At 41.7% G+C, this 24,740-nt stretch overlaps 1 protein-coding gene across 9 annotated transcripts in view; it reads right to left on the bottom strand.

Moving 5' to 3' along the window:
- Positions 1-12,046: 12,046 nt before the first annotated feature.
- Positions 12,047-24,740, bottom strand: part of LOC137622377 (uncharacterized) — a 54,996-nt gene continuing 42,302 nt past the window's right edge. For 5 of the 9 annotated variants that reach the window (XM_068352974.1, XM_068352976.1, XM_068352979.1 and 2 more), the window contains 2 exons: positions 13,950-14,051; positions 12,047-12,697 (listed from right to left, as the gene is read on the bottom strand). In XM_068352974.1, coding sequence (XP_068209075.1) covers positions 12,217-12,697; positions 13,950-14,051 — 583 coding nt within the window. In that variant the 3' untranslated portion in view covers positions 12,047-12,216. The remainder of the gene's footprint in view (positions 12,698-13,949; positions 14,052-24,740) is intronic. The other 4 variants (XM_068352980.1, XM_068352981.1, XM_068352983.1 and 1 more) reach the window with 1 other exon arrangement.

Here is a 24,740-nt window from a genome sequence, read left to right on the forward strand (position 1 = left end):
ATTCCATGTACTTGCTTCGTATAGTGTTTGTAAAAGACTGGATGATCTCCACCCAGTGTGTATTGTTGATGATCTCCACCCAGTGTGTATTGGAGTCTCCCAAAGCCCTTGTGTTGGAAGTAGTTCAACGAAGAAGCAACTTTCCTTGGATCCTGACCTGCGGGGGTACTGTCCGGATCTGCTCTGCGAATAAGGTAGGTGAGCTTTGTTCTCAGTTGTCTTAGGATTAGGTTGATCCTAAGGTTTTTGCCTCTGACGAGTTGTCCTCCCTTTAAGTCTAATCTATCGATATTTCTGTCGTTTCCTTTGATTTCACAAAGGACACTCATTTCTTCCATGATGATTCCTATTGTCTCCTAGTCGAACTTGACTTATGCTCTTTGATGAAATCAAGTTTATCCTTAGAGATTCTAAACCTTTTGTTCGCCGCTAGGGCGAGAAAATCGTGAGATGTAGGTTGTTGGTTCTCAAAGATGAAGCGCAAGCAGTCGACTTCTGGGACAGATTGGATAATGCTGTGTCCAGCAGAGGGAACAGCTTCAGTTTTAGAACTAGTTCTAGAACTAAAGGGAACCAGTTGCTTTTGGGCCGCCAGGGGGCCGCTACTGCTGCTGTCCTTCTGAAGGATTTTAGCTTGTTGAGGACTCTTAGCAGAAGGATGGCTGGTGGAAACAGGTAAATGTGGTTCCACTTGTTCCGTTCGAGGGACGTGATGTCCATTGCCTCTGCTTAAGGGTCCATCTAAGAGGCTACATAACGGGGTAGCTTCTTGTTGTGCTCATTGTGAAGAGGTCGGTCTGCAGTTCTGGGACTTCTTCCGAGGTGAAGGAGAATGGGTCTGCGTCTAGGGACCATTCTGTCTCTATGGGCTTTCCCCTGTATAGAGCATTCGCTGTCACGTTGCGGAAGTTTTGTAGGTAAAATGCAAGGTGCCATCCTTTCTTCCTTATCAGATGTTAGGTGGCTAATATCACATGTCCTATGTGAGATGATCTTGAGCCTTGTCTATTTAGACATTTTTACTATCCTTTCGTTGTTCAGGGCCAATCTGATGTGGATTGTTCTGTGAGAGAATAGTCTCTTCAACGTCAGGTAAAGTGTCAGAGCTTTCTAAACGTTGATATGAAAGGTTTTGAACTGGTACCACCAATTCTTACGCAATTTTCTCTCATGAGAATGGCCACCTTATCCTTTTGAGGAGGAGTATACCTCCACTGATGGTTTTGGTGGTTGCAGGGGAATTGTTCGTGCTAGGCTCTTGGCTGTTGACCACGGCCTTAACAGCTATAGGGTCAGGGCCAGCCTTGGTTGATCTCTTCGAACTTTTGATGCTTTTCTTCTCCAGACTCTTGATGCATTTTTTAGACGTACCTTTAGCACTGGGTCTTTCACTGCCGCAAACTGGAGAGAGTGCAGTACTCTTTCCTGTTAGCGTTCTGAAATTCCTGTTAGCGTTCTGAAATTCTCTTGTGACGGATTAGTCTCTTGACAGATCCCTTTATCTCTCTTCCCTTCTTGAATAGAATGGAGAGATGGTGTGACCAAGTCCCATTGGATTCCTAGCCATTGGGACTTCTGAGCTGGAGGAAGGCGAGACTTCTTGCGATTGATGTTGAAGTCCAGGTGTTCCAGAGACTGGATCACCTTGTTGGCTGCCTGCAGACAAGTAGTCTTTGATGCTGCCCATACTGGTCAATTGTTTAGATATGCTAGTAATTGAACTCCTTCGAAGTTTAGGTGGTAGATGATTGTGTCTGCCAGCTTCATAAACATCCTTGTGGCTGTATTCGGTCCGAAGGACATTGCTTTGAAGAATCACTTCTTTTATAGTATAAATCCTAAGTAGGAGGAGAAAGGGCGGCTCAATAGAAGATGTCAGTGAGCATCTGTTGGGTCTATTGAGGCTGTGTTTGGTAGAAGAGTCCTTATGTGTTGCCAAGTAAGCTTCCGGAACTTGTTGTTCTTGATGAACTTGTTGAGTGGAGACAAGTCTAGAATGACTCTGAGTTTGTCTGAGTCTTTCTTGGGAACACAAAACAGCCTTCCCTGGAAATTGATGGACTTCGCTTTCCTTCTTACCTTCTTGTTCAAGAGTTCTGAGGTGTATTCTTCTCAGGAGGGGGTAGTGTTAGAAGAATTTTGGAAAACGGGGTGGAATTCTGTTCCATTTCCACCCAAGTCCATTCGTTAATAGGCTGTGGGCCCAGGGATGGAAGGTCCCGCAATCCCAACAGTGATAGAGTCTGTCTCCTACCTGGAATCCCTCTTTGGGTGTGAGGTCCTGTGGATATGTTTTTGTGACCACGTTCTACTCGGCCCCAGGAGTTATCTCTGGGTGAACTTCTCTTCGGGCTATTTCCTTTCTGACTTAAGGTGAAAGGAAGTCGATAGTCTCACAATGTTAGGGTTAAAGATTGGCGACTGAACCACCAGTTGTTGAGGGACCATCTGGAAAGGTGTCTGAGGCTGCATGGTCATAATAGTCACGGCAGAAAGTTGTGCAGATCTACATGGTCTCCTTGCCTTTTTATTTTTAGGCTGGGGACCTCCGTTTGAGGAAGATTTCCTCTTTGAGCTCATGCCCCACTTTTGGAGAAGGTTCCTGTTCTCCGTGGTTGCTCTGGCTATGATCTCTTGGACCAGTTCCTGTGGGAAAAGGGTCTTTACCCCAGATGTTCAAGGTAATCAGTTTCCATGGTTCATGTTTTATGTTTGGTGAGGTCAAACCGGGCTCTCTGCAGGCTCTCCTTGCTCTGAGGAAAGCATATAAGTCTTTCACAAGGGTACCCATGTGGGACTTAGCCAGGAAATTGATCCTTTCTGGGGTGTTCTGTAGATCTGCACTCATTTCCAGGCAGTTCTGATGAGAAAGGGAGGCCGCTAGTCTCTTTCGTCTCCTGTTCCCTCCTCATAAGATGGTGTGGCAACTTCGGAATGTTTTCATAGAACTGCTGGCCTGCTATCTCTGGATCCAACATAGAGACGGAGAAGGTTAGACGGACATCCTTCCACTTCTCCTCGCAGGCAGGTAGTGCTAGAGAAAATGGTTTGCATTCCTTTAGGGTTGGGCAAGGATTGCCCTTGTCGACTGCCTTGACAGTGAAGTCTAGTGCTTTCTCCGAACAAGGGAAGAGATGGAGGAAGGAGCAAGAAACGCGGGATGTCTCTTGCTCAGTGCTGAAACTTTGGAGTTGGTGTACCCGGCTCCTTTCAAAGTTTTCAGGATGATGGCCTGCGCCTTGTCATGTTCGAGGACAATGACTTCTTTGGGTACTGTTTCCTCACGGGTTGCATGTTCATCCCGCAGTCTCATATAGCATTCTGGGTAAACTGAAAAGTTAGGCCAGAATTTAAGATCTTCTATCAGTTGGTCCCCAACTTCTCTTGAGACAAATAGTTTCCCATTCATCATGGGCATATGCTCCGTATACCTCCAGGGGTTGGTTTCGGAGCGGTGAGAGAAATTCAGCACCTTAAGGAGCTTCTAAATAGAGCTCTTGGTAGGTCCTGGGCGATCCATCCTCTCTTGCAATAGTATTTGTTGTAGTCTGAGTGATTCTTTCATCGTCTCTTGTACCTTTTAGAACAACTCCATTATCCGTTGAATCAAAGTGAGGATCTCTTCGTTCATGACGGCCTTTGACGGTGGTTATGGAGTTGGGATTGAAGAGGTTGACGGCATAGGTTGGTATGCCGTCCTGGCAAGCTGAGGGTCTTTTGTTGACGTTGAAATGGATCCTTTTTCCTCCGCTTGTAGATGTTCCACGTCTTCTTCAGGGCCTACTTGTAGTAGGGCCTTCTCAATGTCAATGAACACTTCTGACATCCTTTCTTGAAGCATGTCCATGCCTTCTAGTGCCTTGTCTATGTCCACGTCTATCTTTATTTGTATTAGGGGAGACTGGACCTGTTGCTGGGGCACCACCGCATTAGGTAGAGCCTTGGGGAACAGTAGATACCTGAGGGAGTCGTTGAGTAAGTACAGTCCCTTGAAAATTCTTTTGCAATCTACGTACCCATTAGCGAAGGGTCTCCCTCGCTGTATCTCTAGTCTCCGTGTTGACTGAGGGAGCTTCTCTGAAGCTGTTGGCCGGCAAGGTCGAACAGGTGGGGTAACCCTTCGGGTCCCAATACTTGAGAACTCCCGACTCGATGTTGCAGGGGGCATGAGTCCTGCACTTCGTGGAGCCACAAGAGTCTTTGTCTTTGTGGTTGCAGGCTAAGGCTGCGCACTTCTACATTGGCTCCTCCTGTAAAGGAAAAGGAGTTCAATGAGCATATAGCTTTTTATCAGTGATATAAAAGCATACAATTTTATGAACAATAGTAATTACTATTGTTTATGGTAGCTTAGGATAGTAAGCTGCAAAGGAAATAGAAAAGACACATATCTACGCTTCTTACCCCAATTAATTACTGAGACCTCCGTCAATAATAATATTTTAGGTTCTTTGTTAGGAAGAATACAGGGTGGAGGAACTCTAATACTTAGTGTTAGGGTTAGTAAGCATTAGCATAACTATCCACTTGTAATATATTAATATTGAGCGGTGATTTATTAGGGTCCCGATGATCAAAGGATTGATCTGGGTGCTGAAGGATTACTCAATCTCAACATGATAGCTTGGTCCCGACAATAGACTGTGATAAGAAACTTAGAATATGTTAGAAATTAAATGTGCTGCTGTATATTCTACATACTGTAGCCCAGCCGGCACACTACCAGGGTTAAGTTAGTACCTGGCAGCACTAACTGATAGGGAAAGAAAGTATTAAGGCAGGGGAGTTTCCTATTGTTATGGTTTAGCACAACAGCTGGAAGTGTAGGAGGACTGTCAGGCCGCCTACTGTCTCCTTTCCAGAATGAGAATTCTAATGGAAGGGATAAGAATCTATCTGATTCTATCTTCCATCTATTCACAAAAAGCCCTGCCGCCAGATATACAGCCGGCGGCAAAATTTGTGGAGGGCAGACCAAGGGAGCCCTGAAGAATTCTCAAAAAGTATTTTTGGTTTCCCACCAGCAGCCGTCAGAGCCGTTTCAATTTTTCCTCACGGGACATTCACTTCCAGTGAAGGAAGGACATAAGGGGGAAGGTGACTGAGGCGGCTGCCTAACTGCCGCTGGTAGGTGTCCCGGCCGGCACTGCAGTCAACTCGACAAGCCAGTATGACTGTCTGAGTACCGATGAAAGAATGTTGTGACAGCTAGACTGACTCTAAAAGACAGAGGGGGAGGGGGAAGGGTATTATAGTTCACAGGGAAGAAAGGTGGCGGCAGGTATGCTGCCTACCTTCGATTGTGAAGTAAGGAAGCATGGCTTCCTTTGCCAATGACGTCGTGGGCGACAGAGGAACAAAGATTCCCATGCCGGCGACATTATCGGCTGCAAGACAGGGCACCCTGAATTGCCGTCTAACCTCAAAGCCGGAGTACTCGGCGGCGATGGGGAGAGCCGGCGGTTGCTGCCTGTAATGGTGGCGGCTCAGGGAGCAAGGAAGGGTTTAGCTTCTTTTCTCTAAAAGAGAATATAAATCGAACCTTATCCATAAATTCTAGGGGATGTATGTCCCCATCCGAATTAATAAGGAACGATAGGGTGAGGTTAAACATGGGGAATTACTTTACTAACAAATACATATATGAGTTAGGCTAACCTAACTTCAGTAGGAACCACGGCCATGGCTGTTACCGGCGGGGCCCCCAACATATACGAAAAGTAAAGTTACATATTAGGAAGAGGAATAATAATCTATTTGTATACATAATCTTCACTTGTATAATTTGCCTAACTAGCTAATATTATAGCTAAATACCCAGAAAGTCGCCCTACTAGGTAAATAAAATGCAATAATAATGGCGACAGCGGTCGTAAAAATGGCCGCCTCCGGTCGTGGCAATGCTCAACCTATCAACCTAACATACTTAAATTATTGGAATATAACTGTGAGACGGGAGCCAAAATTTATACATAGGAAAGAATTGATACTCAACTTTCCAAGGAATGAAGATGCGGAGATTGCATGATTAATATTCCGATATCTTGCGATAACACTTGGATAACATTGGGAAAACACTTAGTCATATCGGCTACAAGTAAAGGAACGGCGGCCGATAGTAGTGCGGATAGGAGGTCCACCGGGTATCGGTGCCCCCTTCTTTTCCCACTCTTCCCCCTCAAAGAGTTAAATCTATTCAGGGTGAGGATTGCAATGTGTCGTATCTACAAAACATACGTCCCCTGATATTATGCGATGTCCTTAAACTTTTTAAGGATACTCGCGCCAGAAGTTAGAATTCTGGAGACCTTCGGTTTATTTCTCTGGGAGTATCACTAGCAAGTATCCCTTAGAAAGGTTACCTAAAGGAACCTTCCATCAAGACGACATGGCCGAGCCCAAAAAACTGTTCTATAGGATCTTGGTCTCAAGAGTCGTTAGCCAAACCTTCTTCATGATGGTATTCCTGCCCAACGGTCAGGATCCAAAGCCCACCGGCAGGGTTATTGTAAACAAAAATACTCTTAATATAGCATGGGCACCATGAGAAGTCCAACAATTTATACTAGATTAGAGCCTGTATTCTATCAAGAATTTTACTCTGTAAAAATAGCAGAACTGGTATTACACTATAGGCTAGTGATATTAATACCAGAATAGGGTTTTGTAATAAAAGCCTTTGCTAATGTTTTATTTGTTAAACTAAAAAGAGTCAATGTTCAATTTTCCTATAGTACATGGATAATGTTAATTTCTGTGTAAAGTTAACAGTGATAATGGTTAATGTTTAGAAAGGATTTTTTTTTCTGACCAGTAAGTTAAGAAGTGTGTCAATTCTTCTACTGGGTAGATAGGGGACCATGAAGTTGTTCGTTGGAGAGACTATGGTTGTCCACTCGTACAGATTAAATAAAACTGTTTCTAGGAGGGCTTATAACAAGGACCTTGAAGGGCAGATGAGACAGTTCAGTGCTGAGTGAGTCTATGGGAAAGCTCTGAAATTGTACTTTGATGTATAAATTAGGAGGTTGTGCTACAAGATAGAGGAAAGGAAGTAAAAACTGAGGTAAAGTAGAATACTAAAATGCGGGGCGGTTAGAAGGTGAAGGAACGCCATACACAACCCTTAGTGATGCCTACAGAAATGGTGACAATATAAAGGAACCGGAGACACGTGATGATGTAGATAAAAGAACAGTTGACCCCATTTTACAATTGATCCAATTGGGAGGTATGAAGCATTTGGCATGCTGATGTTTTAGGTAACTTTAATGAGTAAATTCTCTCATCTGCAATAAATCTTTCCTGATATTGATCCTTATTTAACATTTGGTTATGAATTTTGCATAAATAATTGTATCAATCACAACACAAATGAAAAGAACATCAAAGATAATCCAGATGTTTGAAACTTTTACAGGATGTGATTGTAGGTTGTCTCTAAGAAGGGCAATTGCAGAAGTCCTACTAGATTATAAGCAGTATTATTTCTTTTACTACCTGCGACAAGCTATTTCTTGAGGACAGAAATTTACTGCTATAGAGAAAGATTTATATCCTTTTACAGTTATGATGTATGACAAAACTGGCAAGAAAATAACAATGATGCAGGCAAAGAGTTGATTTTTTAGGTTATTAGAAGTGTGGAAGGTTCTCTGCCAAAGAAAAGATTCTTACTAAAACAAAGGAGACAGCCATCACCCAAGCCTGTATATATCGGGTTTCCTGTCATTAAAAAAGAAAACTGAGATACACACTTCCACCCAATCTAGTGTCTGGTTTAGTGTCATAGATATAGACTGAGATACACTCTTAGGAGGGTAGAATGTGAAAGCGTGTTATGGACTCATACTTTCGATGATACACGAAGCTTTTGATGATACACGGAGCAGCCTAAAGATGTATACTACTAATTTAGTGTAATTCAAGTCGATTTAAGGCTATCCGAGTTGCAAATGTGTTTACACTAGAACACAATCATAACACTGCATTACACTTTTATCTCAATTGTGATACTTTCTCTGTCATCCAGCTAATAGACCTTTGTTTTGAATATATTAACAACTTTGTGTATACGCAAATGATTGACATTGAAATGGGAAACTTTCATCTTTTTAGAATCAGAATTTACCATGTTTTATTAGATAGCGTTCATGTTCAATACTTTAGATATTTTGAGAACCAAATGTATGGTCTACGTATATCAATCAATCAATCAATATACCAAGGCACTTCCCCCAATTTTGGGGGGTAGCCGACACCAACAATGAAACAAAACAAAAAGGGGACCTCTACTCTCTATGTTCCTTCAGCCTAACCAGGGACTCAACCGAGTTCAGCTGGTACTGCTAGGGTGCCACAGCCCAACCTCCCACATTTCCAACACAGATGAAGCTTCATAATGCTGACTCCCCTACTGCTGCTACCTCCGCGGTCTTCTAAGGCACCGGAGGAAGCAGCAGGGCTTACTGGAACTGCGTCACAATCGCTCGCCATTCATTCCTATTTCTAGCACGCTCTCTTGCCTCTCTCACATCTATCCTCCTATCACCCAGAGCTTTCTTCACACCATCCATCCACCCAAACCTTGGCCTTCCTCTTGTACTTCTCCCATCAACTCTTGCATTCATCACCTTCTTTAGCAGACAACCATTTTCCATTCTCTCAACATGGCCAAACCACCTCAACACATTCATATCCACTCTAGCCGCTAACTCATTTTTTACACCCGTTCTCTCCCTCACCACTTCGTTCCTAACCCTATCTACTCGAGATACACCAGCCATACTCCTTAGACACTTCATCTCAAACACATTCAATTTCTGTCTCTCCATCACTTTCATTCCCCACAACTCCGATCCATACATCACAGTTGGTACAATCACTTTCTCATATAGAACTCTCTTTACATTCATGCCCAACCCTCTATTTTTTACTACTCCCTTAACTGCTCCCAACACTTTGCAACCTTCATTCACTCTCTGACGTACATCTGCTTCCACTCCACCATTTGCTGCAACAATAGACCCCAAGTACTTAAACTGATCCACCTCCTCAAGTAACTCTCCATTCAACATGACATTCAACCTTGCACCACCTTTCCTTCTCGTACATCTCATAACCTTACTCTTACCCACATTAACTCTCAACTTCCTTCTCTCACACACCCTTCCAAATTCTGTCACTAGTCGGTCAAGCTTCTCTTCTGTGTCTGCAACCAGTAGAGTATCATCTGCAAACAACAACTGATTTACCTCCCATTCATGGTCATTCTCGCCTACCAGTTTTAATCCTCGTCCAAGCACTCGAGCATTCACCTCTCTCACCACTCCATCAACATACAAGTTAAACAACCACGGCGACATCACACATCCCTGTCTCAGCCCCACTCTCACCGGAAACCAATCACTCACTTCATTTCCTATTCTAACACATGCTTTACTACCTTTGTAGAAACTTTTCACTGCTTGCAACAACCTTCCACCAACTCCATATAACCTCATCACATTCCACATTGCTTCCCTATCAACTCTATCATATGCTTTCTCCAGATCCATAAACGCAACTTACACCTCCTTACCTTTTGCTAAATATTTCTCGCATATCTGCCTAACTGTAAAAATCAGATTCATACAACCCCTACCTCTTCTAAAACCACCCTGTACTTCCAAGATTGCATTCTCTGTTTTATCCTTAATCCTATTAATCAATACTCTACCATACACTTTTCCAACTACACTCAACAAACTAATACCTCTTGAATTACAACACTCATGCACATCTCCCTTACCCTTATATAGTGGTACAATACATGTACAAACCCAATCTACTGGTACCATTGACAACACAAAACACATATTAAACAATCTCACCAACCATTCAAGTACAGTCACACCCCCTTCCTTCAACATATCAGCTTTCACACCATCCATACCAGATGCTTTTCCTACTATCGTTTCATCTAGTGCTCTCCTCACTTCATCTATTGTAATCTCTCTCTCATTCTCATCTCCCATCACTGGCACCTCAACACCTGGAACAGCAATTATATCTGCCTCCCTATTATCCTCAACATTCAGCAAACTTTCAAAATATTCCGCCCACCTTTTCCTTGCCTCCTCTCCTTTTAACAACCTTCCATTTCCATCTTTCACTGTCTCTTCAATTCTTGCGCCAGCCTTCCTTACTCTCTTCACTTCTTTCCAAAACTTCTTATTCTCTTCATATGACTGACCCAATCCCTGACCCCACCTCAGGTCAGCTGCCCTCTTTGCCTCACGTACATTTTTCTCTCTATATTATTCATACTTCTCTATACTATTACTCTGCAGCCATTCTTCAAAAGCCCTCTTTTTCTCTTCCACTTTTACCTTCACTCCTTCATTCCACCATTCACTGCCCTTCCTTATGCTGCCTCCAACAACCTTCTTGCCACATACATCACTTGCAATCCCAACAAAATTTTCTTTTACTAACTTCCACTCCTCCTCTAAGTTACCAGTTTTTCTTACTCTCACCTCGTCATATGCCATTTTCAACCTCTCCTGATATTTACTTTTTACCCCCGGTTTTATTAGCTCTTCAATCCTCACTACCTCCCTTTTACATCCACCTACTCTATTCCCCCACTCTTTTGCTACAACTAATTTTCCTTCCACCAAAAAATGATCAGACATACCGTTAGCCATACCCCTAAACACGTGCATGTCTTTCAATCTTCCAAACATTCTTTTAGTTATCAACACATAATCCATTAATGCCCTTTCTACTACTCTTCCATTTGCCACTCTTACCCATGTATACTTATTTTTATCTTTCTTTTTAAAGAAGCTAGCACTTATTACCATCTCTTGTTCAACACACATGTCTTCCAGTCTCTCACCACTCTCATTTTCACCTGGTACGCTATACTTCCCAATGACACCTTCTACCTCTCCAGCGCCCACTCTAGCATTTAAGTCACCCATAACAACTACATAATTCCTTCTACCCAGTCCTTCTACACACCTAGTTAATTCATTCCAGAACTCATTCCGCTCTTCTTCACTTTTCTCACTACCTGGCCCATACGCACTGACAAACTCCCAACATTCCCTACCCAACCTAACCCTTACCCACATTAACCTAGATGATATCTCCTTCCATCCCACTACTTTACCTGTCATCCATTCACTCAGCAATAACGCCACACCCTCTCTCGCTCTTCCCCTTTCAATCCCAGACACTCTACCAGACATTTCACCAAACATCACTTCACCTTTTTCTTTCATCTTTGTCTCACACAAGGCCAATACATCCATCCTTCTACTTCTAAACATACTTCCAATCTCACATCTTTTACTCTCTATCGTACTACATCCACGCACATTCACAGTCTACGTATATAGCATTTGTATTTCATCAGCTACCAGTCACTTATTTTCCTAAACCTGCTTTCACACAAATCCAATTGCTTAGCTATCTACATACTCTATCAGATGCTTTGTTTACAGTATGCAAATTCACACACTCTAAACAAATTATCATCTAAGAGTTAGCAAATTATTAAGGTCTTTGCCTGTATGAGGAACTGCCATTGAAAGTTAAATTTCTTGTGGCTCTGATTCTTTTAAAAGCCTTGACTCATACATCATGGAGGGCAGACGGCAAAACTATTTTAATATTATACAAGGTCTTAGTTAAAAAAAAAATAGTTATGGGTGAGAAATATACTCCTCAGAGTATATTAAAAAAAAGAACGTGACTGAATTAGAAGCCAGGTCTCTTTTTATGGAAATGAACATAGGGAATCCACTTTTATATATACTGATGGCTCCAAATCTGATGCTGGCATTGGATTTGGAATATATATGATATATATATATACATATATATATATATATATATATATATATATATATATATATATATATATATATATATATATACATACATACATACATACAAATATGTACTGACTGTAATCTCTTATATAAGTAAGCTTCAATTAGGGAAACAAGAATCATAACTAAGTTTAGATAAGATCAATGATAATAAAACTCAAGTAATAAATTCATTCTGCTGGTCTATTTTCTTACTGTTTTTAGAATGATATATTGTTAATTTATTCTCATCATTTATTTTTTTCCTTATTTCCTTTCCTCACTGAGCTATTTTTCCCTGTTGGAGCCCTTGGGCTTATAGCATCTTGTTTTTCAAACTAAGGTTGTAGCTTGGCTAGATATGATAATAGTAATAATCCGAAAAAATGTTATAGAATTCTGGCTCAGGATCATCCGAAAAAAAGTTATAGAATTCTGGCTCAGGATCATCTTGATTCTCTTCAAAGCCCCCTACATCTTGGTGCTCCTCATTTTCTTGGTCTAGAAGTTGAGCAAACCTAACTGGTTCTGCACCAGCATTACCTTCTTGTGGTGAAGGGGGACCTAAGGGGAGATTTATTGGGTCTTCAACTTCAATTTGTCCTTCTGGCTCAGGATCATCCGAAAAAAAGTTATAGAATTCTGGCTCAGGATCATCTTGATTCTCTTCAAAGCCCCCTACATCTTGGTGCTCCTCATTTTCTTGGTCTTGAAGATGAGTAAACCTAACTGGTTCTGCACCAGCATTACCCTCTTCTGGTGAAGGGGGTCCTAAGGGGAGATTTATTGGGTCTTCAACTTCAATTTGTCCTTCGGGTTCATCGGCTATAACATTTCTGCAATAATGGAGAAAATTATTTAGGGTAAGATGGGGCCTGACTAATATAATTAGATATCTATAAAAGAATAATTTTTGTTCTTTTCCATAATGAATATGATACATATGCTGTATATATATATATATATATATATATATATATATATATATATATATATACACACATATATATACATATATATATATATATATATATATATATATATATATATATATATATATATTACTAGTCATTTGAGAGAACAGTAAAACGAAGTGTGTTGGGAAGAAAATAGAAGTGAGAATGTACTTGCAAACATAAAGACTTCAATTGAACTGCTTTTAATAGAGGAAAATATAATTCACGTACACAGCTAGAGCAAGAAAGATAAGAAGGACAAGAAAAAGGCAAGAGATGGAAAAATGTGTAATTGTAAGAGAAAATCGTAGTAAGAAAATGAACAATGGATTTGAGGCAATTGTTTCATTGGGCGTAGAGAGGCCTTAATCTAGCATCTCATACATATAAAAAAAATGTACTAGAATTCATTATTAATGGAACCCATGGTAATATTAAAGACAATGCCGCTGCTTTCAGAAAGTATGTGATTTTATTGTTTTCAGAATTATAGCTTATCACTGCTGGACTCGGTATTCGTCTATTCAGCTTATTCTGTGTTGGGAAAGGTTCCAGAAAACTTGGTCCCGAAAATTCTGTCCCAGAAAACTTGATCTCGAAAATTTTGTCCCAGGAAACTTGATCCCAAATTACTTCTAAAATTTATTTGACCAACCTTAAAATAGATTCTCTGAAAAGGGCCTACAGGGTGGTTGTTGTTTAGAAACTTTTAAGGTACGAGGTTTAATTGATGATTTTAACAGTTGGTTATTCTTGGCATAAAAGTATATGGAATGCCATTTCAGAACGTGACACATCCATGGCCCTGTTGGTCGTTTATGAACTGTAAACACATGTGCTCAATATTTGTATTTCGAGAAGTTACACATGACAAGATTTTTCTTGAGCTATAGAATATGCTATAAAATATTTAACTTGGTAAGGTACACATACATTCACTGTCCTTTCTCTGACGTTTTGTGAGAATATTCCATAGAAATTATGAAAACCTTAAACATATTCTAACACCTACACTCGTTTTCAAAAACCTATGCATGTATTGAGGTACTTATCAACGAAAATCGTAACGTTTTGTGGTCTATAATGTCACTTCACCCATATACCAAGTCAATACAGTCTTTTCAGTACTTACACGAGGTCACGTTCTGCCATATTAGGAGGAGGGCCATGGTTCACTGGGGCAGGAATGCTCACCACATGTCGGTCTACAGGTTGTTCCTCATCACCACTTGTGCTAAGAAAAAAGTGACACTTATGAGGGCCTTTTAACACTTGAAAAATGCTATGAAACTACAAATAAATGTGCATAGAATCAGTTACATTCCAGATTTAATTTCACTCCAGATTGAGTATGAACTATTTGATGAGATCTTGGTTTCTTCCTGATGGTATTCCTGCCCAAAAGGTGAGGACCTTAAGCCCTCATGAAATTGTCTCTCTGTAGGTTATTGTAAACAATGATGAACTCTTTAATCATAGTATTGGCACCATGATAAGTCCAAAACCAACCTATCACTCTAAAGAATAGGGAAATTAACCAAGAAGAGGATTTTGTAAAAGAGTCCTTGATAATGTTTTGATTTTAAAATTAAAAAGCATAAAATCTCTCATCAGTTGCAGTGCTATAACTTTGTGTACATTAGAAAGATTTACAAGAACTGAAATAGGGAACTTTTATGTTTTTAAAAGGAGATTAATTAGATAGTCTTGATATGAAATACATTTGATGTTTTCAGAAACAAACAATTGCTTTACATATACATCATTTGTATTTCATCAGTTGTAAGTCACCATTTTTCTTAACCCTTGTTTTCAGACAAATCCAGCTACATGCTTCACTGCCTACTTTGTTTTTTGACATATAAACTCAGTCTGGACAACTGATCATCCATGAGGTACCAAACTTTGTCTAGATGGGGAACTTCTATGAATATTTGGAGTCGTCATATTTGTTTATGTACCGTTACATGGAATTCATATTGATCATTTCATATTTATGCTAAGTAATTACAGTCCAATTAGTAATTCCAACGGCATGCTTTCTTGCTAGGGCTAGAATCTCCAATACTAGTTGAAGGGCACTGGCGCTTTGGGGCATTATTGCACTCCTCGTTTTGGTTTGCAAGTTCGTCCTCATCGGAACTTTTGTTAAAAAGGAGAGGAAATATTTCACGATCTTTGCAGATACAAACAGATGATGTGCATAATGTTCATCACAACCAATCATATTAATCTCGCCACAATTTGCATACCAATAGTATAATGTTCTTACTATATGCCCAACATTGACAATCATTAATGTTTTCCTCTATTAACTTTTACTTATTCATATTTGATATTTAATTTTAACAATCATTTATCAACTTAATAATTATTCAGTACAAAGAAAGAAGACCAAAACTGTCCAAAATATACAATGAATCCAACCAACTGTTTGATACCCAGTCATTATCATTACCTTAGGTTCTGGAAACTTCCAAATGGTACTATTTTTCCCATGTGTCTATATAATGGATTTTGAGCAAAGTGAAATTCTATTTTTGGGTGAGATAGCCATGTCGTCCTAATGGAAGGTTCCTTTAGGTAGCCTTTCCAAGGGAAATTTAATATACAGTAGATATACTCCCAGAGAAATAAACCGAAGTTCTCCAGGATTCTAACTCCTGGCGTGAGTATCCATAAAAAAATTAAGGACATCGCATATCAGGGGACAGATTTTTTAGATACGACATATAGCAATCCTCACCCCGACTAGATTTAACTCTTTGAGGGGGAAGAGTGGCGAAAGAAGGGTGTGCCGATCTAGGTGCCTGGTGGACCACCTATCCGCACTACTATCGGCCGCCATTCCTTTACTTGTGTTTAAGCAGGAATAGCCGCAGATAGAGTAGTTTCGGGTGGGTCTATCAGGACGACATGGCTATCTCACCCAAAAATAGATTTTTCACTTTGCTCAAAATCGGTTTTTTGGGCTCGGTCATGTCATCCTGATGGCAGCTTACCAGAGAATTAACTTGAAAGTACTATATCTGTGGGTTTGTATAAGTGTTCTCTACCTTGAATATGGTCCTTATCTGGTCTCTTAGACCTGTATATGACATTACTGTTATCTGTCATTTCCACTAAGCTTGGAACTGGCTTAGGGCTTCCTGCCCCCTGCAGGGAAAGTGACGACATCGACAATAAGGATTCAAGGCTTGATGTTCTGTAGGGATGGAAGGTAACACTTAGAGATTACCTTTCACATACCAGATTTCAAGTTGGGCCCTTCTAGGGTTTAATTAAAACTCTAGTACGCTTTATTCGTCTGTAACTGATAGCAACAATAAGACGCAAATACGTTTAGTATTTCTACCTTGCCATTAGATTATCAAATGTAGTTGCAATAGGGTATGAATCTGATCCAGCATTGAAAACACATCAGGGTCCATATTTTTTCTTTTCGAAAAAATATGTAATTTAATCGAAATGATGCCACTCAATGGAGATGTGAAACCAAATCTGACTGACTGGTATAGATTTTGGGAATGCATGAACACCGTGACACAACGTTCACTAAGCACTGGTGTTATTGGTCAGATATGCACCTATATGGAACAGTGTGTTGATCATCGTTGTGATTTGCACTTGAGGGTAAATGTACCCCTGTACCCGATGCACTGGAAAGTCCCAAACCAGTTCACTGTTCATTGCAGCGCTAGACGACGGGTTTTATAACACTACCCGCCGCCACCACAGCATGTTTATTTCATGTACTTGCTTCGTATAGTGTTTGTAAAAGACTGGATGATCTCCACCCAGTGTGTAGTGGAGTCTCCCAAAGCCCTTGTGTTGGAAAAAGTTCAAGGAAGAAGCAACTTTCCTTGGATCCTGACCTGCGGGTGTACTGTTCGAATCTGCTCTGCGAATAAGGTAGGTGAGCTTTGTTCTCAGTTGTCTTAGGGGTAGGTTTTGATCCTAAGGTTTTTGCCTCTGACGAACTGTCCTCCATTGAAGTCTGCGGTTCTTCGAAGATAGACCTTAAGACACTCTACTGGGCACAGAGAGGTATCTTCCCCCAGTGGGCAGATTCTCCAAGGACCCCACCTGTTGGTGGATAGCTCATTCTTGGCAAGAAAAGCAGGATCAAGAAAGAGGTTCAGTTCTCCTGTCTAGGAATTGGATATGACCTTCATTTCTCGATAAGACCACTATTTCACTAACTCTAGCCCCTGAGGCTATGACAAACAGAAAAATCACTTTCTGTGTTAGATCCTTTAGAGTACAATTGTCATTGTTTAGACTTGCAGCATGGTGCGAGACTTGTCCAAAGACCACGTGATGGGCTTTGGAGGGGTCGGTGGCTTGAGTCTGTTAGATCCTCTAGAGTACAATTCTCATTGTTTAGATTCGAATGGTGCAAGACTTTGTCCAAAGATTGCATGATGGGCTTTGGAGGGGTTGCTGGCTTGAGTCCAGCTCATGCTTTTAGGATCTTATTAAAGATTTCACTTGAGAGGTCCACTCCAAAGGTTTACAGAGGTGATTTACCCAAGGATGACTTACATGAGGTAATCGTAGTGGAAGCCAGGCCTTGTTCGAGTAGGAATATGAAGAAAACTAGACCGAAATCTATCGATATTTCTGTCGTTTCCTTTGATTTCACAAAGGACACTCATTTCTTCCATGATGATTCCTATTGTCTAGTCGAACTTGACTTATGCTCTTTGATGAAATCAAGTTTATCCTTAGAGATTCTAAACCTTTTATTCGCCGCTAGGGCGAGAAAATCGTGAGATGTAGGTTGTTGGTTCTCAAGGATGAAGCGCAAGCAGTCGACTTCTGTACCAGATTGGATAATGCTGGGTCCAGCAGAGGGAACAGCTTCAGTTTTAGAACTAGTTCTAGAACTAGAGGGAACCAGTTGCTTTTGGGCCGCCAGGGGGCCGCTACTGCTGCTGTCCTTCTGAAGGATTTTAGCTTGTTGAGGACTCTTAGCAGAAGGATGGCTGGTTGAAACAGGTAAATGTGGTTCCACTTGTTCCGTTCGAGGGACGTGATGTCCATTGCCTCTGCTTAAGGGTCCATCTAAGGGGCTACCTAACGAGGTAGCTTCTTGTTGTGCTCATTGTGAAGAGGTCGGTCTGCAGTTCTGGGACTTCTTCCGAGGTGAAGGAGAATGGGTCTGCGTCTAGGGACCATTCTGTCTCTATGGGCTTTCCCCTGTATAGAGCATTCGCCGTCACTTTGCAGAACCTTTGTAGGTGAACTGCAAGGTGCCATCCTTTCTTCCTTATCAGATGGAAGGTGGCTAATATCACATGTCCTATGTGAGATGATCTTGAGCCTTGTCTATTTAGACATTTTTACTATCCTTTCGTTGTTCAGGGCCAATCTGATGTGGATTGTTCTGTGGGAGGATAGTCTCTTCAACGTCAGGTGAAGTGTCAGAGCTTTCTAAACGTTGATATGAAAGGTTTTGAACTGGTACCACCAATTCTTTTGCAATTTTCTCTCTTGAGAATGGCCACCTTATCCTTTTGAGGAGGAGTGTACCTCCACTGATGGTTGTGGTGTTTGCAGGGGAATTGTTCGTGCTAGGCTCTTGGCTGTTGACCACGGCCTTAACAGCAATAGGGTCAGGGCCAGCCTTGGTTGATCTCTTCGAAATTTTGATGCTTTTCTTCTCCAGACTCTTGATGCATCTTTTAGACGTACCTTTAGCACTGGGTCTGTCACTGCCGCAAACTGGAGAGAGGGCAGTACTCTTTCCTGTTAGTGTTCTGAAATTCTCTTGTGACGGATTAGTCTCTTGACAGATCCCTTTATCTCTCTTCCCTTCTTGAATAGAATGGAGAGATGGTGTGACCAAGTCCCATTGGATTCCTAGCCATTGGAACTTCTGAGCTGGAGGAAGGCGAGACTTCTTGCGATTGATGTTGAAGCCCAGGTGTTCCAGAGACTGGATCACCTTGTTGGCTGCCTGCAGACAAGTAGTCTTTGATGCTGCCCATAGTGGTCAATTGTTTAGATATGCTAATAATTGAACTCCTTCAGAGTTTAGTTGGTAGATGATTGTGTCTGCCGGCTTCATAAACATCCTTGTGGCTGTATTCGGTCCGAAGGACATTGCTTTGAAGAATCACTTCTTCTATAGCATAAATCCCAAGTAGGAGGAGAAAGGGCGGCTCAATAAAAGATGTCAGTGAGCATCTGTTGGGTCTATTGGGGCTGTGTTTGCTCCTTTTGGTAGAAGAGTCCTTATGTGTTGCCAAGTAAGCATCCAGAACTTGTTGTTCTTGATGAGCTTGTTGAGTGGAGACAAGTCTAGAATGACTCTGAGTTTGTCTGAGTCTTTCTTGCGAACACTAAACAGCCTTCCCTGGAAATTGATAGACTTCGCTTTCCTTCTTACCTTCTTGTTCAAGAGTTCTGAGGTGTATTCTTCTCACGAGGGGGTAGAGTGTTAGAAGAATTTTGGAAAACGGGGTGGAATTCTGTTCCATTTCCACCCAAGTCCATTCGTTAATAGACTTTGGGCCCAGGGATTGAAGGTCCCGCGATCCCAACAGTGATAGAGTCTGTCTCCTACCTGGAACCCCTCTTTGGGTGTGAGGTTCTGTGGATTTGTTTTTGTGACCACGTTTTACTCGGCCCCAGGAGTTATCTCTGGGTGAACTTCTCTTCGGGCTATTTCCTTTCTGACTTAAGGTGAAAGGAAGTCGATAGCCTCACAATGTTGGGGTTAAAGATTGGCGACTGAACCACCAGTTGTTGAGGGACCATCTGGAAAGTGGTCTGAGGCTGCATGGTCATAATAGTCACGGCAGAAAGTTGTGCAGATCTACATGGTCTCCTTGCCTTTTTATTTTTAGGCTGGGGACCTCCGTTTGAGGAAGATTTCCTCTTTGAGTTTATGCCCCACTTTTGGAGAAGGTTCCTGTTCTCCGTGGTTTCTCTGACTATGATCTCTTGGACCAGTTCCTGTGGGAAAAGGGTCTTTACCCCAGATGTTCGAGGTAATCAGTTTCCATGGTTCATGTTTTATAGTTGGTGAGGTCAAACCAGGCTCTCTGCAGGCTCTCCTCGCTCTGAGGAAAGCATATAAGTCTTTCACAAGGGTACCCATGTGGGACTTAGCCAGGAAATTGATCCTTTCTGGGGTGTTCTGTAGATCTGCACTCATTTCCAGGCAGTTCTGATGAGAAAGGGAGGCCGCTAGTCTCTTTCGTCTCCTGTTCCCTCCTCAGAAAGATGGTCTGGTAACTTCAGAAGGTTCTCATTGAACTGCTGGCCTGCTATCTCTGGATCCAACATAGAGACGGAGAAGGTTAGACGGACATCCTTCCACTTCTCCTCGCAGGCAGGTAGTGCTAGAGAGAATGGTTTGCATTCCTTTAGGGTTGGGCAAGGATTGCCCTTATCGACTGCCTTGATGGCGAAGTCTAGTGCTTTCTCCGAACAGGGGAAAGAGATGGAGGAAGGAGCAAGAAACGTGGGATGTCTCTTGCTCAGTGCTGAGACTTTGGAGTTGGTGTACCCGGCTCCTTTCAAAGTTTTCAGGATGATGGCTTGCGCCTTGTCATGTTCGAGGACAATGACCTCTTTGTGTACCGTTTCCTCATAGGTTGCATGTTCATCCCGCAGTCTCATGTAGCATTCTGGGTAAACTGAAAAGTTAGGCCAGAATTTAAGATCTTTAATCAGTTGGTCCCCAACTTTTCTGAGACAAATAGTTTCCCATTCATCTTGGGTATATGCTCCGTATACCTCCAGGAGTTGGTTTCAGAGCGGTGAGAGAAATTCAGCACCTTAAGAAGCTTCTAAATAGAGCTCTATGTAGGTCCTGGGCGATCCATCTTCTCTTGCAATAGTATCTGTTGTAGTCTAAGTGATTCTTTCATTGTCTCTTGTACCTTTTAGAATAACTCCATTATCCATTGAATCAAAGTGAGGATCTCTTCGTTCATGACGGCCTTTGACGGTGGTTATGGAGTTGGGATTGAAGAGGTTGACGGCATAGGTTGGTAAAGCCGTCCCGGCAAGCTGAGGGTCCTCAGTTGCCGTTGAAACGGATCCTTCTTCCTCCGCTTGTAGATGTTCCACGTCTTCTTCAGGGCCTACTTGTAGTAGGGCCTTCTCAATGTCAATGAACACTTCTGACATCCTTTCTTGAAGCATGTCCATGCCATCTAGTGCCTTGTCTATGTCCATGTCTATCTTTATTTGTATGAGGGGAGACTGGACCTGTTGCTGGGGCACCACCACATTAGGTAGAGCCTTGGGGAACAGTAGATACCTGAGGGAGTCGTTGAGTAAGTACAGTCCCTTGAAAATTCTTTTGCAATCTTCTTACCCATTAGCGAAGGGTCTCCCTCGCTGTATCTCTAGTCTCCATGTTGACTGAGGGAGCTTCTCTGAAGCTGTTGGCCAGCAGGGTCGAACAGGTGGGGTAACCCTTCGGGTCCCAATACTTGAGAACTCCCGACACGATGTTGCAGGGGGCATGTGTCCTGCACTTCGTGGAGCCACAAGAGTCTTTGTCTTTGTGGTTGCAGGATAAGGCTGCGCACTTCTACATTGGCTCCTCCTGTAAAGGAAAAGGGGCTCAATGAGCATATAGCTTTTTTATATCAGTGATATAAAAGCATACAATTTTATGATCAATAGTAATTACTATTGTTTATGGTAGCTTAGGATAGTAAGCTGGAAAGGATATAGAAAAGACACATATCTACGCTTCCTACCCCAATCAATTACTGAGACCTCCATCAATAATAATATTTTAGGTTCTTTGTTAGGAAGAATGCAGGGTGGAGGAACTCTAATACTTAGTGTTAGGGTTAGTAAGCGTTAGCATAACTATCCACCTGTAATATATTAATATTGAGCAGTGATTTATTAGGGTCCCGATGATCAAAGGATTGATCTGGGTGCTGAAGGATTACTTAGTCTCAAGATGATATCGTGGTCCCGACAATAGACTGTGATCGGAAACGTAGAATATGTTAGAAATTAAATGTGCTACTGTATATTCTACATACTGTAGCCCAGCCGGCACACTACCAGGGTTAGGTTAGTACCTGGCAGCACTAACTGATAGGGAGAGAAAGTATTAAGGCAGGGGAGTTTCCCATTGTTATGGTTTAGCACAACAGCTTGAAGTGAAGGAGGAATTCCAGAATGAGAATTCTAATGGAAGGGATAAGAATCTATCTGATTCTAGCTTCCATCTATTCACAAAAAGGCCTGCCGCCAGCTGTACAGCCGGCGGTAAAATTTGTGGATGGCAGACCAAGGGAGGCCTGAAGAATTCTCAAAAGTATGTTTGGTTTCCCACCAGCAGCCGTCAGAGCCGGTTCAATTTTTCCTCACGGGACATTCACTTCCAGTGAAGGAAGGACATAAGGGGGAAGGTGAGTGAGGCGGCTGCCTAACCGCCGCCGGTAGGGGTCCCGGCTGGCAATTCAGTCAATTCGGCAAGCCAGTATGACTGTCTGAGTACCGGTGAAAGAATGTTGTGACAGTTAGACCGACACTAAAGGACAGAGGGGGAGGGGGAAGGGTATTATAGTTCACAGGGAAGAAAGGTGGCGGCAGGTATGCCGCCTACCTTCGACTGTGAACTAAGGAAGTATGGCTTCCTTTGCCAATGACGTCGTGGGTGACAGAGGAACAAAGATTCCCATGCCGGTGACATTGTCGGCTGCAGGACAGGGCACCCTGAATTGCCGTCTAACCCCAAAGCCAGAGTACTCGCCGGCGATGGGGAGAGCCGGCGGTTGCCGCCTGTAATGGTGGCGGCTCAGGGAACAAGGAAGGGTTTAGCTTCTTTTCTCTAAATCGAACCTTATCCATAAATTCTAGGGGATGTATGTCCCCATCCGAATTAATAAGGAACGATAGGGTGAGGTTATACATGGGGAATTACTTCACTGACATATACATATATGAGTTAGGCTAACCTAACTTCGGTAGGAACCATGGCCATGGCTGTTACCGGCGGGGCCCCCACTGTATACGAAAAGTAAAGTTACATATTAGGAAGACGAATAATAATCTATTTGTATACATAATCTTCACTTGAATAATTTGCCTAACTAGCTAATATTATAGCTAAATACCCGGAAAGTCACCCTACTAGCTAAATAAAATGCAATAATAATAGCGACAGCGGTCGTAAAAATGGCCGCCTCCGGTCGTGGCAATGCTCAACCTAACACACTTAAATTATTGGAATTTAACTGTGAGACGGGAGCCAAAATTTATACATAGGAAAGAATTGATACTCAATTTTCCAAGGAATGAAGATGCGGAGATTGCATGATTAATATTCCGATAACTTGCGATAACACCTGGATAACATTGGGAAAACACTTAGTCATATCGGCTACAAGTAAAAGAATGGCGGCCGATAGTAGTGCCGATAGGAGGTCCACTAGGTATCGGCGCCCCCTTCTTTCGCCACTCTTCCCCCTCAAAGAGTTAAATCTATTCAGGGTGAGGATTGCAATGTGTCGTATCTAAAACATACGTCCCCTGATATTATGTGGTGTCCTTAAACTTTTTATGGATACTCGCGCCAGAAGTTAGAATCCTGGAGACCTTCGGTTTATATCTCTGGGAGTATCACTAGCAAATATCCCTTAGAAAGGTTACCTAAAGGAACCTTCCATCTGGACGACATGGCCGAGCACAAAAAAAACTGTTCTAAAGGATCTTGGTCTCAAGAGCCGTTAGCCAAACCTTCTTCATGATGGTATTCCTGCCCAAATGTCAGGATCCAAAGCCCACCGGCAGGGTTATTGTAAACAAAAATACTCTTTATATAGCATGGGCACCATGAGAAGTCCAACAATTTATACTAGATTAGAGCCTGTATTCTATCAAGAATTTTACTTTGTAACAATAGCAGAACTGGTATTACACTATAGGCTAGTTATATTAATACCAGAATAGGGTTTTGTAATAAAATCCTTTGCTAATGTTTTATTTGATAAACTAACAAGAGTCTATGTTTAATTTTCCAATAGTACATGGATAATGTTAATTCCTGTGTATAGTTAACAGTGATAATGGTTAATGTTTAGAAAGGATTTTTTTTTCTGACCAGTAAGTTAAGAGGTGTGTCAATTCTTCTACTGGGTAGATAGGGGACCATGAAGTTGTTCGTTGGAGAGACTATGGTTGTCCACTCGTACAGATTAAATAAAACTGTTTATAGGAGGGCTTAAAGCCATTTATAACAAGGACCTTGTCATTAAAAAAGAAAACTGAGATACACACTTCCACCCAATCTAGTGTCTGGTTTAGTGTCATAGATATAGACTGAGATACACTCTTAGGAGGGTAGAATGTGAAAGCGTGTTATGGACTCATACTTTCGATGATACACGGAGCAGCCTAAAGATGTATACTACTAATTCAGTGTAATTCAAGTCGATGTAAGGCTATCCGAGTTGCAAATGTGTTTACACTAGAACACAATTATAACACTGCATTACACTTTTATCTCAATTGTGATACTTTCTCTATCATCCAGCTAATAGACCTTTGTTTTGAATATATTAACAACTTTGTGTATATGCAAATGATTGACATTGAAATGGGAAACTTTTATCTTTTTAGAATCAGAATTTACCATGTTTTATTAGATAGCGTTCATGTTCAATACTTTTTAGATATTTTGAGAACCAAATGTATGGTCTACGTATATAGCATTTGCATTTCATCAGCTACCAGTCACTTATTTTCCTAAACCTGCTTTCACACAAATCCAATTGCTTAGCTATCTACATACTCTATCTGATGCTTTGTTTACAGTATGCAAATTCACACACTTTAAACAAATTATCATCTAAGAGTTAGCAAATTATTAAGGTCTTAACTTTGCCTGTATGAGGAACTGCCGTGAATATTTCCAGTTATCTTATAATCGTGTACA

This window comes from Palaemon carinicauda, chromosome 29 (genome assembly GCF_036898095.1).
Source record: "Palaemon carinicauda isolate YSFRI2023 chromosome 29, ASM3689809v2, whole genome shotgun sequence".
Taxonomy (NCBI): Eukaryota; Metazoa; Arthropoda; class Malacostraca; order Decapoda; family Palaemonidae; genus Palaemon; species Palaemon carinicauda.